General features: G+C 41.4%; 2 protein-coding genes across 8 annotated transcripts in view; one reads left to right on the plus strand and one right to left on the minus strand.

Moving 5' to 3' along the window:
- The window catches only part of qtrt1 (queuine tRNA-ribosyltransferase 1), a 14,452-nt gene extending 10,035 nt beyond the window's left edge, over positions 1-4,417 (minus strand). Inside the window, exons 1-5 of the mRNA XM_058377972.1 lie at positions 4,105-4,417; positions 2,927-2,995; positions 2,572-2,710; positions 1,802-1,996; positions 481-619 (exon numbers count right to left, since the gene is read on the minus strand). Of these exons, the coding sequence (XP_058233955.1) occupies positions 481-619; positions 1,802-1,996; positions 2,572-2,710; positions 2,927-2,995; positions 4,105-4,389 (827 nt within the window). The 5' untranslated portion in view covers positions 4,390-4,417. The remainder of the gene's footprint in view (positions 1-480; positions 620-1,801; positions 1,997-2,571; positions 2,711-2,926; positions 2,996-4,104) is intronic.
- A 707-nt stretch (positions 4,418-5,124) lies between these two features.
- The window catches only part of dnm2a (dynamin 2a), a 52,921-nt gene continuing 40,545 nt past the window's right edge, over positions 5,125-17,500 (plus strand). For 4 of the 7 annotated variants that reach the window (XM_058378165.1, XM_058378161.1, XM_058378162.1 and 1 more), the window contains exon 1: positions 5,125-5,586. In XM_058378165.1, the coding sequence (XP_058234148.1) occupies positions 5,426-5,586 (161 nt within the window). In that variant the 5' untranslated portion in view covers positions 5,125-5,425. The remainder of the gene's footprint in view (positions 5,587-17,500) is intronic. The other 3 variants (XM_058378160.1, XM_058378163.1, XM_058378166.1) reach the window with 2 other exon arrangements.

The raw sequence follows: 17,500 nt of genomic DNA on the forward strand, positions 1-17,500 counted from the left end.
GCGGCTATTCCTTCTAGTGTGCCTTTACAGTGGAGAATACGTAATGTAGTGCCCTATAGGCTCCCTAAATGTAATACACTGAGATGTAAGTGCCCTCTAGGTGCCCCTAGGTCTGAAAAAATAAACAATCCCGGCTTTTTTCTTTTTTTCCAACCCAATGTGTTTAGGAGGTACCCTTTTTATTTTTTATCAGTGTCACTTCCTTGCACTGTTAAGGGTTCTGCATTTCCTTAAAGTTTTTATCTGGATTTTTTTAGAATGTCAAGAAAATAAAAACACCTAACCTCTGGATGTAATCTGTCAATCAAACCTTCGCCTTTGAGGCTGTGAGGAATCTCACCCGGCTTTAATCAGACGTCTGACTGTAACATACTGAATCTCACATTTCAATGAGCAAAGGTCTGAAATTCACAGCAGCTGCTCCAGATGTGCTACACTTAGCAGAACCCGAGGCCGTGTGAACGAGAAAGTGAGTTTTACCCGACTCCCATTAGGTAGCGAGGCTTCTCTCTGGGCAGGTGGTCAGTGCTGAGGGTCACCATCTTCCAGAAGTCGTCCTTCTCTTCTCCACCACTCAGACCACCGATAGCAAAGCCGGGCACGTCCCTCTTCGTCATCTCTGCAGGGTAAACACACAGACAGACACACACACAGACAGACACACACACAGACAGACACACACACACACAGACACACACACACAGACAGACACACACACACACACACACACACACACAGACAGACACACACACACACAGACAGACACACACACACACAGACAGACACACACACACACACACAGACAGACACACACACACACAGACAGACACACACACACACAGACAGACAGACACACAGACAGACAGACACACAGACAGACAGACACACACACAGACAGACAGACAGACACACACAGACAGACACACACACACAGACAGACAGACAGACACACACACACACAGACAGACAGACACACTTGCATAAGCTGAAGTATCAGTATGAACAAAAAGTACAAGAACAAAAATGATAAAGAAAAACTCCACCTGAAGCATGTTAAAAATGTTCATATTGAAATGAAACGCACCACCTCTTTCCTCCAGCCTCCTTCCTGAATCCTGTCTTTTTCCTCCTGTCTCTTCCCTCCGGTCCTCCTGTCTCCTTCCACCACTCTCTTACCTCCTGTCCCCTTCCTCCTGTCTCCTTCCACCAGTCTTTTACCTCCTGTCCCCTTCCTCATGTCTCCTTCCACCAGTCTTTTACCTCCTGTCCCCTTCCTCCTGTCTCCTTCCACCAGTCTTTTACCTCCTATCCCCTTCTTCCTGTGTCCTACCTCCTGTCTCTTTCCACCAGTCTCCTTCCTCTAGTCTCTTTCCTCCTGTCCCCTTCCATCCTGTCCCTTTCCTCCTGTTTCTTCCCTCCTGTCTCCACCTCCTGTCCTATCTCCTTCCACCTGTCCTGAATCCTTCCTCTTGTCTCCTTTCTACTGTCTCCTGAGAGGACATCCTTGCTCCTACCTCCTGAAATTATCTCCACACTGGTATGGACATCATCTCTCTACCTTCATCTCAGGTAAGGATGAAATTCTCACAGGATGAGGATGCTGTGATTTTAAGAAGCTATAAACAGTTTTCCGTAATGAATTCCGTCTCTCGGCATGCCTTGCATTTCCTAGAGCACTAAGAACTTTTTCTTGCCTCCTTTTTAGATTATTCATCTACTAATAGTAATAAAATCTATTACCTAAGCTCTTCTCCTACATGAATGGATGCTAAACTGACAGAGGGTCTCAGACAGCGCTCACCGTCCAAACACGCCCTGCGCAGCTCGGCGTTCAGGCCCCCCTGAATGATGGCAAACAGGTTTTGTCGGTGTGGGTTTTGATTGGCGGCGATGCAGCGGTCCAGCCAGCGCACAGAGCGATGCATAGCTTCCTCCACCCTTGGTCCAGTCACTGTGCTACTGACCACGTCGTCCAGCTGCATCATGATGTCTGAGCCTGTACAGAAACACAAAAAAACAGAAATTATTATTATTATTAATACTATAATCACTTGTAACATGAAATCAAAATCAAAAGATCAGATCAGGTAATTTTACGTATTTGATTGACGTCTAGCATTCATTAAACCTTATTACAAAGACAGTGGCATCACAGTAACTCTTCTTGAGCTCATCCTTAGAGACGGTTTCTGGAACATTTTCCGCGCTCTGATGTATCGTAAACTGCACAAGTATATCAAAAACCACACTCTTGTGATTTTTTATAAATATTATCGATTATAGATATATAAATATATAATTTATACATATAAATAAATAAAACAAATATAATTCATAATATAATTCATATAATTCAATTATAAGGTCAACTTCAACTAATAAATTCCACCAATAAATTTACTCCTGAAAATGTCCGGATTCCTAAATATATATATTTAGGAATATATATAAGTACTGGGATGTCTTCATGGATCGTTGAGTGCCGTCACTGACTGAGACGTTCTAGGTTTTCGTGGACCTGTGTCTCTCTTCATCGTCTATATAAAAGCTGACGAGGAGCTGAACTTGTACCGAGGCTGTTCTGTATGCCGATGGACTGCTCGGGGGTGAGCAGGATCTCCTTTCCGTCGTAGGGTGACCGGAACAGAACTCCCTCTTCCGTCACCTTGGACAGCTCCACCAGAGACACCATCTGAAAACCTCCGCTGTCCTGACGGGGCGAGAGAAGACGACAAGCTACGACTTTTATTTTTTAACTAGGTCTTTTGTTTAGATTTTGAGTGCTCACTGCTGGCTAGAAGCAGTCCCTCTAAAATTTATACACTGAGGAAGTAGTGCATAGTGTAAGTGTGTAGCAGGTTATTTGGGACGCAGCTGTACATGACTGTTGGATTTTAAATGAACTTTCTCCAAATCTCCAGCTTACCGTCAGGAGGTTTCTTTTCCAGTTCATAAATCCGTGCAGGCCATTGGCTTTCTCGATCAGCTCAGGACCCTGCGATAGAGACACACACACACACACCTGGAGCTGTAATAAACACAGAAACAAGTCTTCTCTTCCAAGGAAAGTGTACATTAAATAAGGCTCCTTTCTGATTCCTTATCACTTTATTAGCTCATAAAAATGTTGTAAAGTGGTTAAATGTTTTACTTTTCCTCAAACCAAGTGCAAAAACACCACCAATTGTTGCATGAAAAGCTCTTCAATTACTTTTATTGTCCACAAGGTGTCTTTGTTTGAAACAAAAAAAAATCAATCAATAAATACATTAAACTTAAACACACATGTATTCATTCCCATATGGAGATTTATATGTGTATATATCCACACTTACTCCTATGCCCACATTTTACCCCAATTTGCCACAGGAGAAGAAATTAAAATAGATAGTATTAGTGGTAGCAGCTCAAGTGGTTAAAGCTGTTGGTCGTTGACCAGAAGATCGGGGTTCAAGCCCCAACACTGCCAAGCTGCCACAGTGGGGCCCTTGAGCAAGGCCCCTAACCCCTTCTGCTCCAGGGGTGCTGCATCATGGCTGAACCTGTGCTCTGACCCCAACCTCCAAGGATGGTATATGCGAAGCAAAAAATTTCACTATGCAGTAATGTATATGTGACAAATAAAGACTCTGTGAATGCACTATCCAATCACAAACAAGGTCTGAAGACAGAACTGTACATTTAGTATTTTTCTTAGTTTCACTGAAGATACATTGAAGTGATATATGTTTCTGTTTACTGTGTTTAACATTTGGAGGAAACACAACATGAACCCTGCAGAATATCACAAAACCTGAAACACCAACCATGAGTGCTGTGTGTAATATTTTTGCCCAGGGTAAGGGATTTTAGCCAGTCTGTGCTGGAAAGAAATCAGCCCCAGCCTTGTTTCTTGCTTCTTCATAGCATTCTGGGCGTTTTTCTTATATCTTTTGTTGGTGCTTTTGCGCTCAGTTCCACAAAATCATTTGCTTTAAGGCATTTAAGGCAAATAATGTGACAGAGAAGCTACAAAACCTCCTATTGATGTTTATTTATCTCTGACAAACAGAAAGGACTCAGACATGCTGTATTACAGTATGCACTGAGATTTTATTCACGTACCGGCCTCATACCCAAGTGATACGTGTTTCCGAGACAGATTTGACAGTCCAACTGTTCCAGCTGATCCGCGGTGATTCCCTTCATGGTGCCCTGCGTGCCCACCGGCATGAATACCGGCGTGTTAACGTTGCCGTGAGGAAGAGTAAGCACACACGCCCGCGCCTTGCTCACCGGACACTCCGCTACAATCCGAAGAGCAAGAGGCAAAGCCGAGGAAACCGCTTTAACAGGCACCATGTCGGATTTACACTCGCATGTGCCGCTATCTGCTGTGGGCGCCGCCATTTTGAAAAGCGACCAGCTTCACACAACATCCGTATTTCATCTAGGCCCCGCCTCCTGCGCGCTGATTGGCTGGATTGGCTGGCGTTGGCCAGTGCTGGTGATGATTTCTTAAAAGTTTTAAAAATGTTATTTTATTCTTAGTTGATAGCCTAAAACAACGAGGATTTCATTTTATTCTATTTTAATTTTAACTCAATATTATTTAATTATTAGTACTTGCTCTCTTGTCATTTTAAACGCCGCTAATCTAAAAAAAAATCTTTAAAAGCTCCTTTTAATGTTCATTATAACAAACCAATTTAGCTTTAAACCTTCGAAAAACTGTTTTCAGGGCAAAATTACCATCTCATTTTTTTAAAAACCTGAAATAAAAAATACAGGTTTATGTTACTCTTTCCAAACAAACATGGTCTGTTTTCTGTTTATTTGTATTTTTTTGCGTATCATAATTTAATTGTCAGTCGTATTTTATTTCAGGGGAAAGAAGGAAGGATTAAGAAACAATAAATAGTAAATAGAAATAAATAAATAAACAAGAAGTAATAAACTGTGCTAGATTTCGATTGAGCTACGGTAAATGTGAAAAAGGCGTGAGATTGACAGTTCTTTTGACCAATCGTATTGCGCACGCCTTCGGCTCCAGCGAGCTGCGAACCAATGGGAATAAAGAAACAAACACGGAAGGATTCGAAAGGACCAGTCGATTCTCAGGCTGTTCGCTTGACAGGGGGCGGGGCTTAAAGTCACCGGCAGAGAGTCGGATGTCGCCTGACCGGATGGTAGCTGGAAGTTTTTTTTTTTTGTATTGTGAGTTTTTTTTAAAAACGCCGATTGACTGCAGTTAAACCTACAACACGGCGACGTTCGCTAATAGTAAACGATCCGTAATTTCCCCTGGAAATCTATTTAAGTATGTGTTTTCAGTGACAGAAAGTGATTAAAGGGTGGAACTTGGAAGTAACCCGAGCACCTTGCTAGACGAGCCGAGCCGAGTCCTGCCGAGTCGAGCCGAGCCGAGCCGAGCCCAGCTGCAGCCATGGGGAACCGGGGGATGGAGGAATTGATCCCCCTGATCAATAAACTTCAGGATGCTTTCAGTTCCATCGGTCAGAGCTGCAATTTGGATTTACCCCAGATCGCTGTGGTGGGAGGACAGAGCGCCGGAAAGAGCTCGGTTTTGGAAAATTTCGTCGGCAGGTTGGTTTCGTTATAATATCGCTTGTTGATATCTTTTCTTTTCAACTTGCTAAACTTAAACCTGCTTATGGGCAACTATTTTCACTCTTCCACGCGTTGCTCGCTCTGTTTTGTTTTGTTTTTCCCCCTTATGTACACTTCGTCGTCGTTAGTCTTTAGGCAGTCGATTGTCATGGACTCGTTTTTTCTTTAGTATGGGATTCACAGACGCCGGTCACGCAGTTCTCGTAAGCGCCGTCCGGTGAAAGCCGCAGCGCGGGCGCACGCAAGGCGCGCACAATGCGGAAGCAGCGTAGCGAGCCGACAGCGAGCGAGAAAGGGAAATTTGAAGGTGGCCTGTTTTACGTACGGGCCTTGAAACATGATAACAATCGGCTTGAGGATGTTTGTTAGAAGTTTCAGTTTTTGTTACTCGTCTACACTCACTATTCTTGCAGCAGGACCGGTTTTGTTTGCAACGTTAGCCCTGCAGCTAGTAGTTTAAGTTTGAGCTAGATAGTTAGCTAACATAATAAAAACGTGTGTGTGTGTCAGTGCTGGCTCTGACACAATTTCTGCAGACACACGTATATTAAGATAGTTGTTTATATGTGTATCTAAAAATAGTTCTCCTAATAACTCGTGGAAAATGATTACATGAATTTTTTTTTGATGACTCATCATGTACTTGTCTAGTTTTCATCCAATTAGATGCTTGCTAGATTGCATAAGCCCCGCCCCTTGAGGTTTATGCATTAGCAGGTGTGTTTTTTGTTTTTTTTTGCCAGTGAATTTTCACTTCACTTACAATTTTTTGTTTTAAAGCTGAGAAAAAATGTCTCTTCTTTTGGAAAAGTGTGGCGTTTATGTGAGTTAGAGGTTATATGGCATTATGGAGGAGCGTCGATGCCGAAATGACGCGACCTCAGACCGTCCTTTTATACCGTCAGCGATATCACTACCAGTCTACCAGTAGTCTACCGACACTCACTCGAACACGTACACCGAAAACAAGAAGTCGTCTTGTCGAACAGACGATCAGAACATCCTCCACAGCTGGAAAAACAAACTCTTTGCTAAACTGTCCATCCTTTCCAGATAGCTTTCGAATAGCTACTGGTGTTTGTTTTGGTTCGCCAGGGGCGTGGCTTGGCGTATCCCGAACGCTGTTGGCTGTAGATCAGTGAAACACTTTTTCATCTTGACTTCCTGTTTCAAAAGGAGAAATGCTCTCAAGCTGTGTGTGACTATTCAGAGCAGACATAATACGTCACATATGACGAGCGTTTTTGCATAGTGTTAAGAGACGACGGCGCATTAAATTAGGAAGTGCTCTGAATAGGTTCTTTGGTATCACTTAGACTTGTGGAAGACTTTTGGATTGGAAAGCTGGAATCTTTCAGGTGTATCAGGTGATGCAGGTGTATCAGGTGTGTGCTTTCTGGCTCAAGCAGGTCGACCGTATGGACTTTAGAGGCCGTTTTACAGCAGCCACACCCAGGCAAAACAGCAACCTGCTGCCCACACACACACACACACACACACACACACACACACACACACACATTTTAATCTGCTGCTATAAACAACCCGCTGAACCGCCACTTCTTTTGTGTTTTATTCGGGACACATGGACATTCTGGAGCAGAACCGGAGAGAAAACCCAGCCATCCTTTCCCTCACAGACTCATCAGCACCATGCTGGCATTTCCTCTTCCTCTTTTCTGTCTGTCTGTCTAGCCGCAGCGTCATTATCATACACTATAACAATCTGGGAACGACTAGACCACTTCTTAGTCATTTATCCGGGGGGGGGGGAAGACATACCTTTGTTCTGAGTGTCCAGATGATTTCATTGTGCACACTCATCCAGTCTCAGTCACTGCCTTAGGAATAAAACCCTCAGGGTGACAAGATTGATTAGTTTCCTGTGGCAGCGTGGCATGGAGAGGGTTATTCCTCTTGTATACGAATGTTTATTATCTATCAAAAACCGACATGTAGTTTTTATCCATTTATAGCTACATTAAATGTGAACAAAACCAGAGGAAATGTTGCTTTCACACTGATGGACAAGATGCATTATTATTAATAGTAGTAGTATTAGTAGTAGTAGTATTTCAGTTGGTTTTGAGCAGCGTGACCTCCTGCTTGTCCCTGTGTCCTACACACACATTGTTTAACACAGCCAGTGGCCCCTAGAGCAGCCTGTTCAGCAGGTTTTTTTCTTTTCTGTAACTAAGGAATAAGTGTGTCAAGCCCCACCCCGTGCGTACTAGCAACCACACACACACACACACACTCATATCTTTTACACATTAACACAAGTGTGATTGGGATTGAGTGCTAGACTCGTCTCGAGAAAGTGTCACCCCGAATGAGGATGAGGTTCCCTTCTGAGTCTGGTTCCTCTTGAGGTTTCTTCCTCATATCATCTCAGGGAGTTTTTTTCCTCACCACAATCACCTCAGGCTTCTCATGTTAGAGATAAATAGTAACTTAACTCTAAACTTTATCACCCATTTTTTAAATTCTCTGTTTCTATACTTCTGTAAAGCTTCTGTGAGACAATGCCCATTGTTAAAAAAGCGCTATACGAATAGAATCGAATTGAGAATCTGTTCTGCGTTTCCACCTTCTGTTCCTTCTGACCTTCAGGGTTCGGAGAACTGGAGAAGTTTGCAGTCTGTGGTTCCAGGCAGTCAGCGATTACTCTGTAAGCTTCTATGTTGCTCTGAGGGCTGGACATATTATCATATTATCGATACTGGGTTTAAAGATATCTTTCTGAAATATGAGAATTTTATTTTAAGAAGAACTGAGGGGCATGAAGCCTTTATTATCACCACACATACATTACAGCACAGTGGAGTACTTTTCTTCACATATCCCAGCTGACAAAGTTGGGGTCAGAGCGCAGGGGCAGTTATGATACAGCGCCCCCTGGAGCAGAGAGGGTTAAGGGCCTTCCTCACTTGCCCTTTACTTCATTTCATATCTTGCAGCATTCCTAGATACGCGAGATATTCTTGAACTTACTTAAACTTTGGGTCAGGAAGTCCACCCTGACTTTAAAATCTGATGATCAGCCCCCCCCCCCTTCCCCAATCAACCAATTGCAGGCTAAGCTTTGCATTATGACATCATAGTTTTATCACCTCACAGTTAATTGAGGTAGAGGATCACCTCTTGCTCTGCCATGTGAATGTAAGGTCTTGTAAATTTAATCAAAATTAGTCAATTTAGGTGAGGTAAATTTAGTCAAAATGCTTCCATGGGAGATTCTGGAAGACCACATGACCTTCAATAAGCGCTTCATCCTGGTCAGGATAACGTTCAATGCTCAATGTTGCTTTTTTTTTTTTTGAAATAAATAAAATAAAATTTTATTTCTTCATCTGCCCATACTGTCCTCTTCAGCCATGTTCCATGTTGATGTTTAGATGATGATAAATGATTCTCTGATTTAAATGAAGAAGAGTCTTATCGCTACAGTACACACGCTGTATGCTACAGCAGATGATCGGTCAGCCGAGGCATGTACGCTTACAACACGGCTTTTACGCAAGATTCATTAAGCGCACACACTCGCCCATAACAAATAATGAGTCATTCTCTATGAACCGCAGGGTTTTATAACACACTGCCAGCCGAAAGCTTTCAAACACCTCAGTGTTTTACAAATAAACGTACATTACTGTTAAATCAGAGGCTGGGTACTTAAGTAGTCTTTGTCACATATACATTACTGTACAGTGAAATTCTTTCTTCTCGTAGCCATGATGCAGCGCCCCTGGAGCAGGGTAGGTTGGGGGCCTTGCATAAGGGCCCAACGGTGGCAGCTTGGCGGTGCTGGGGCTAGAACCCTGATCATCCAGCAGCTTGGCGGTGCTGGGGCTAGAACCCTGATCATCCAGCAGCTTGGCGGTGCTGCGGCTAGAACCCTGATCATCCAGCAGCTTGGCGGTGCTGCGGCTTGAACCCTGATCATCTGGTCAACGACCCAGAGCCTTAACCACTTGAACTACCCCTGCCCCCCTCACTTCTGGAACAAATGAATCTGTCCGTTATTTCCTTAATAAGAACCCAAAACACCGAATATACCGTATTATTAAGTCTAGTTGAATTTGCAGGTAACTTTTTCGAAAAGAAGCAAAATAGTTGCATTAATAATAAACTCATAATCAGAAATATTAGATAGATTAGATTAGAAAGATTTATGTTATTATCATTAAAAAAATAGCAGGCCTGAGTGACAGGTCATGCTTTTTTTTATTTCTAGCTACAGGTACATCCCGGAAGTTAGTTTGCTTATATTATATAACTACAGACTTTTCTTTAGCAGCATCTCTGTCATTCACAGTTCATGTTATAGAGAATCCACAGTAATCCTTAATTAGTGATCTGTCGTTAATTGTTAATTAACGATGAATTACACACACACAAACGGTGTACTCTACATGTGTGTGTATGACATGATCTTTATCAGGATCTTTTGTAAGAAATTTGCATCGGCATATGAAGCATTTTCGACATACAAATGAACCAAACTGAAGTCGCGTGTCCGTCCGGGAGCCGTTCAAAACTTGTTACGGTCAATAGAAAGCTAAGCGAAGCGAGTTTCCGAATTTTTTCCAGTCAGTGAAAGCTGTTTGGAAAGACTCAACCCATGATACCTACTTCACCTTCAGCATGCGATCAAAAGCTAGGTGATTTTTCGGGTGTTTTTTGTTTTGGTTGCGTGGGTGACCTGTTCTATTTTTAGCCCAAGCATGGTGGCACGACTTCCTGTGAGGAGTCTTGACAACCCTTAAGAAGACTTTGGGGACAGACTTGTCCTTCAGGCATCCAGCTCCACTTTCTCTCAGGGAAGAAAAGAAGCCTGATAAATGATTTCCTGAGGTAACTTTACAATCATACAGGAGATTTAAACCGAATAAATGAACAGAATACATTTCACTGCCAATTCTAGCTGTAGACATGTCAGCGACTTAGGGGTTAAGTAGCATCCTGAGAGATGGCATGTAATTACATCAGTATAATATCGTTATTGAGGTTCGGATGAAGAAGACGAGGAAATAGAGTCTATGTGTGATGTTAAACAAGTCGTTTATATAATTATCATGTTGCTGAATCACCGTAAAGAAGGTTCTGGGATCGAATCCCGGGTTTGAACAGGCAGGGGCCTTTCTGTGTGGAGTTTGCATGTTCTTCCCTGTACTCCGGGTTTCCTCCCACAGTCTAAAAACATGTACATTAGGTTGATTGGTAATTCTAAATTGCCCATAGGAGTGAGTGTGAGAGTGTGTGGTTGTCTGTCTATATGTGTGGCCCTGTGATGGACTGGTGACCTGTCCAGGGTGTACCCCTGCCTTTCGCACAATGTGTGCTGGGATAGGCTCCAGCAGATCCCCGAGACTCTAATTAGGAATATGGAATATGAGGATGGATGGATGGATGGCTGGATGGTTGAAACTCTGTACTCCTTGCTGAGGTGCATATATTTATACACACGCTAGGTTTCTTAAACGTTTTAGACGATTATTTTCGCATCTTTTTTAAACTAAACCCAGACAAATAAACAATTAAATTAACCAGCAACACTGAACAACGCAAACGAAAGCAATGAATATGAATTAAACTGAAAGAAAAGTCTGTCCTAAATAAATAAATGGAGTGCCACAGCTCGCACGAACACCATCTCGGAAACCTACAGCCATGCCTGTAGATCCTTCTCAAGCTTCCCTTATGTTTAAATGTAAACAACTAAACACAGGGCAGGTCCGGACACAACAAGACCAAGGCAAGGGCTGTAGATATTTTTGGGAGCTGAAGAAGTAAAACCTTATCAGGACTGAAGGGAATATGAAGGCTTTATTCATTCTTTCTGTCACTTTGTGCTCTGAAACATGACGATTTACTGAATTTTGGTGATCGAAGGTTTGCGTTTGTGTCTGATTCATCGCTCAGATTGTCTCAGATTGTGTTTTTTTGTTTGTTTTGTGTATAAAAGTGATCTGATGAAGGGCTGTGTACCAGCTCGGTTTGTGATGTCAAAAAAATTTTGGACCAATCATGTCCAATATGCAAATTCATGACTTACAATGTCTTTAACAAAGCAACTAAATCCTAATTTGTAAATTTCCCATTGGGATGAATAAAGTATCCATCCATCCATCCATCAATCAGGGATGCCACAATACTCAATATAATATTGAAGCGTTCGGTACGTCCTTCACGGTTCAATACGTGTATGTGAACCGCGGTTTTTTGGTTTTTCCTTAAAATAATAATAACCATGCATTTTATTACTCTCTGAACCACCCGTTTGTGTTTGCCTGTACTGTACGTCTACGCGCTCAGACAGACACGCCTCCCTGCGAGTAAATATCCAATCAGTGAGTGTTAAAGTTACGGGCGGTAACCATGCTAGAGATGCTGGTGTCAGATTTCAATCTAACCCTAGCGAGTGGTGAAGTGAGACAGAAACACAAGGAAGCAGTGCTGTCTTTCAGATCTGTGGTGTGCGAACATTTTGGATTTGTTGTTGACTATGATGTCGATGAAACAAAAATGCTAAACAAAAAACATGACTGTGTTTAAGCACTGTTACACACGAGTTACCTACTGACATGGAAATACTTCCAACATGACGGCACTTCTGCAGCTCCATCACCCAGAGATATCACTGTGTGGAAGCAGGATGGCAGAGCAGGTAACACAGGCATCCAAAAAACAACAGTCCACTATCTGATTCCTTCCAGCGTTCAGACACAACTGGTTCCGAGAGACACAAAAAATTATAATAATATAATAATTGCTAAAGATTTGCAGCCATTTTCTGTGATCGGTGATGTGGGCTTTCGGCAAACGAACTGAACCGAAAACCGTGGTTAAAAACCGCGGTACGTATTGAACCATGGGTTAACTGTATTGTTGCATCCCTACTATCTATCTATCTAGACATCTAGACATCTAGACGTCAGATAAGGAAGGAGTCTCCAGTGTCAGCACTTTGTACTAGTAAAGCTGTAACTTTATTTTAAGTTTAAGAACACAAACTGTAATGTTTTGCAGATTAATGTATCTATAAATGGATAAATACTAAGATGAGTTGTTCATTTAAATAAAGAAATAAAGTAATCGTTGGAGAATTGCTGTGGAGATAAACATTCGTGAAACGGTCGTGTCAGGGAAGCTCACAGTCCTGGCTGTTTGGTTTCCTCAATAGCCGATTGTGTGTGTGTGTGTGTGTGTGTTAACGGTTATGTCATCCTTTGATTTAATGCTGTGACGCAGTGTGTTTTTGGTCACAGGCGCACGCACACTGCATGAGTAACGTGTGTGTGAGACAGAGTGTTGGTTGTGATGGTAGCATGGGATCCCTGAGGAGGAGCTGTGTGTGTGTGTGTGTGTGTGTGTGTGTGTGTGTGTGTGTGGGTCTCGCTCACAATGACACTAGTCTCTTTCAGTAGGCTTTCTCCTCGAGATAAGTTAACCACAGCAAGCAGTCGGTGCAGAAATCGTGTGGATTGTTGGAGTCGTGTCGATTCACAGCGTTTGCTTATCGTCAACTTGTGACTGTGTGAAATCAAAATATTTCACACACACACGCGTGCACACACACATGCGTGCACACACACTTAGTATTGCACCAGTTGAATTTGTTTTGTGCAGGATGTGCAGTTGAAGTAATAAGTACGGTAAATATATAATAAATAAATAAATAGTAAATTGATTAATAAATAAGTAAATAGTAAATTGATGAATAAATAAATAGTAAATTGATTAATAAATAACTATTTAGTAATAGTAAATTAAATAATGAATAAATTAATAATACATTTAAAAATAGTGAATTATTTTATTCATTTTTTTAATTGTTAAAAAAATAAAATAAACATATATATATATATATATATATATATATATATATAAATATATATATATATATATATATATATATATATATATATATATATTTGTTATATGAAAACTGAGCTATTAATGAGCTGTTGCTATAGAAACGATAACGTATTTAAATGTTTATTAACATAACATATTAATCAACACCAGAACACAGAATTCAGCAGCTCTGTGGTCTAAAAACAATATATGATCCCTTACTTTTGGCCAAAAAAAAAAAAAAAACAGGCAAAAATTTACGGACATGTTTGAGATATTTTGATAATCGCGTGTCAGCGTTTTAGCCCTCTGACTTGTGTGCTGTGGTTAGCAGAATGATCTGTTTTCAGTTTCACCAGGCAACATGTCAGGACTCGTGTGGTTCATCAGGACCAGGAAGTAAACATACCTAGCCTTAAAGGCAGAGACAATGAACAATATATGCTAATGCCTTGCTTTCTTTCCACACAGTGGTGGTGTTTTTGTTCAGTGTTTTTCCGACGCTCAGGTCCTGCCCCAGGCGTGGTTTTTACGTTCCACATCATTTTCTGTTTATTTTCCGATCAGTTTATGTATAATGTATAGCACTTTCAACAATGGACATTGTCTCAAAGCAGCTTTACAGAAAAATACACAAACATGGAGTAGAAAATATCAGGGGTTTTTTTCCCTGTAACATCTCTTTCTTTTCTTATGAATTATATTCTTCACTGCTTGCACTAGTGCTGTAGCTAGCATGAAATATGACAGGATTTCTAAAAAGATTTCTTTTAAAAATGACGTTTATGTAAGGATAATAATTCTAATCTTCACTGCTAATGGAGAGAGAGAGAGAAAAGGTTGAAGGTGTTTTTTTTCACATTCATAAAAGGTTCATAATCCTAACCAGCTTATGATGAAATTTCTCATATATGTGAGAGAGAGAGAAAGAAGGAGAGCTAGAAAGAGTGAGAGAGAGAGCAAAAGAGAGAGACACAGAGAGAGAAAGCGAGAGAGAGAAGGCTGAAGGTTTTTTTAATCATGTTCATAAAAGGTCTTCATTGCTAATGCTAACCAGCAGGCTAAGATGATTTCTGAGAATGTATTTCTGATATATGAGAGAGAGAGAGAGGGAGAGACAGAGAGAGATATAAACAGAGAGAGAGACCAAGAGAAAGAGTGAGACAGAGAGACAGCTATATACACAGAGAGAGAGAGAGAGAGAGAGAGAGAGAGAGAGAGAGAGAGAGATAAACAAAGAGAGAGCTATATACACAGAGAGAGAGACAGAGAGAGAAAGAGAGAGATATAAACAGAGAAAGAGCTATATACACAGAGAGAGAGAGACTGAGAGAGAGAAAGAGAGACAGACAGAGAGAGCTATATACACAGAGAGAGAGACAGAGAGAGAGCTATATACACAGAGAGAGAGACAGAGAGAGCGCTATGTACAGAGAGAGAGAGAGAAAGGGAGACAGACAGAGAGAGCTATATACACAGAGAGAGAGACAGAGAGAGAGCTATATACACAGAGAGAGAGACAGAGAGAGATAAACAAAGAGAGAGCTATATACAGAGAGAGAGCTATGTACAGAGAGAGAGAGAGAAAGGGAGACAGACAGAGAGAGAGCTATATACACAGAGAGAGAGACAGAGAGAGAGCTATATACAGAGAGAGAGAGAGAGAGAGAGAGATAAACAAAGAGAGAGCTATATACACAGAGAGAGAGACAGAGAGAGAAAGAGAGAGATATAAACAGAGAGAGAGAGAGACCGAGAGAGAGAAAGAGAGACAGACAGAGAGAGAGCTATATACACAGAGAGAGAGACAGAGAGAGAGAGAGAGAGATAAACAAAGAGAGAGAAAGGGAGACAGAGAGAGAGAGCTATATACACAGAGAGAAAAAGAAAGAGAGAGACAGACAGAGAGAGCTATATACACAGAGAGAGAGACAGAGAGAGAGAGCTATGTACAGAGAGAGAGAGAGAGAAAGGGAGACAGACAGAGAGAGAGCTATATACACAGAGAGAGAGACAGAGAGAGAGCTATATACAGAGAGAGAGAGAGAGAGAGAGATAAACAAAGAGAGAGCTATATACACAGAGAGAGAGAAAGAGAGAGATATAAACAGAGAGAGAGAGAGACCGAGAGAGAGAAAGAGAGACAGACAGAGAGAGAGCTATATACACAGAGAGAGAGACAGAGAGAGAGCTATATACAGAGAGAGAGAGAGAGAGAGAGAGAGAGAGATATAAACAAAGAGAGAGAGAGCTATATACACAGAGAGAGAGACAGAGAGAGAGATAGACAGAGAGATAAAAAAGGTTGAAGGTTTTTTTTTTTTATCACATTCATAAAAGGTTTATAATCTTCATTGCTAATGCTAACCAGCTGGCTAAGAGGAACTGTGTCAGGATTTCTGAGAGGAGAAATCATAAGCTCATAATCTAACCTGGCAGTTTTTATCTAGCTCGATAACGTGAGCTAACGTGACGGGACCACTGAATAGAATTCTTTATCATCCGCTAAAACTAGCCAGCTAACTAACACGAGCTAATCAGATAAGATCTGCGTGATGTTTGAGATGATAAGACTGGTTTTCTGACAGGATCTTCATCACCTTCTTTATATATCTTCTCCGATCAAGTCGGTTAGAGGAGGAAATAACAGGATGTGGTGTTTGAGATCATTTTGTAGTCACCTTTTCAGCTTTTTTGTCAGATATCTAGGCTTTTATTATTTCCATAGCTAATGCTAAGCAGCTGGCGCAGATGAACTAACTTGACTGGTTTTCTGAGAGGAAATTTTCCTACTTGCTAGTATTCTATCACAAATTTAGTCTGAAAGAGGCTTTTTGTGATATTTTTAAATCTATTGCTTACGCTAACTAGCCGTCTAAGACCAACCAACTTGATTTATGAGAAGAAAAATGTAAAAACTTGCCTAATTTTCATGATCTTAATTGCTAAGCTAGTGTATATAGCCACCTAGCCAACATGAACGATTGTTAACTCTTTATCATTTCCTTTGCTAATACTATCTAGCTAGCTAAAATGAGCTAATCGGACAGAATCGATCGTGCTGAGAGGATTGCTTTAGCCATATTCGTAGATGTTCATCACATTCTTAAGTTCTTTTTCTAACGCTAACCAGCTTGCTGAGAGGAAATATCCAGAGCTTATAATCTCACTTGCTAATTCTATCCAGCTAACATTAGTTAATATATCAGGAGTTCTGAGAGGAGTTCTGTCACAATTTTAAATCTTTAGATATACATACATACAAACATCTCCTCCGCAAATGCTAACTAACATGGTCTAAGGATATCTGAGAGTTCTGAGAGACTCGATTTCTGGCATGTGGTGTTTTGTCTCTATAAAGAGTTGCTCTGTGTGTGTGTGTGTGTGTGTGTGTGTGTGTGTGACTCAGCGGTGGAAAAACGAGGTCTTCTGAGAAAGGGGTCCATGGAAAAGAATGAAATGGATTGAAAGTGTTTGTGTGTGTGTGAGAAAGCATAAGAGAGAGAGAGAAAGAGAAAAAGAGATGGAGAAGAAAAAGAAAGCGAGAGAGAGGAGGCGAGACTAGCCAAAATAAGAAGTTGTAATACAAGTACTTCGAGTCGTAGTACGGTTTTGCGGTGCGTCATCGGATAGTGACCTCACCGATTACTTATTTTTAGACGTTCCCTTTTCCCATGGTCCTCGTTAACATCCTGCCTGGCTACGTTGAATCCGTGAGGCGGTTTTACAGACACCAGACTGACCGATTTCCCACGTAACACGTTAGCTTTGACGACAAGAAGCCGAACAGAGCCGTCAGGCCGACTGTTTGGAAAAACGTTTAAGGTTCCTGTGTATACAAGAACTTACTTCCTGATGTCGAAGGAAGCAGTTCTGCTGGTTAAGTTTACATTCTGCGACTCCATGTGGGTGTGGTCAGCGACGCGACAAAGTTTATGCGAATACGTAGCAACCGACGACAACAACAGGGTGAGATCACACGCTGCTTCTCCTTCATCTTGTACGATACGATGCAGAAATGCTGAATTTT

This window comes from Hemibagrus wyckioides, linkage group LG24 (assembly GCF_019097595.1).
Source record: "Hemibagrus wyckioides isolate EC202008001 linkage group LG24, SWU_Hwy_1.0, whole genome shotgun sequence".
NCBI lineage: Eukaryota > Metazoa > Chordata > Actinopteri > Siluriformes > Bagridae > Hemibagrus > Hemibagrus wyckioides.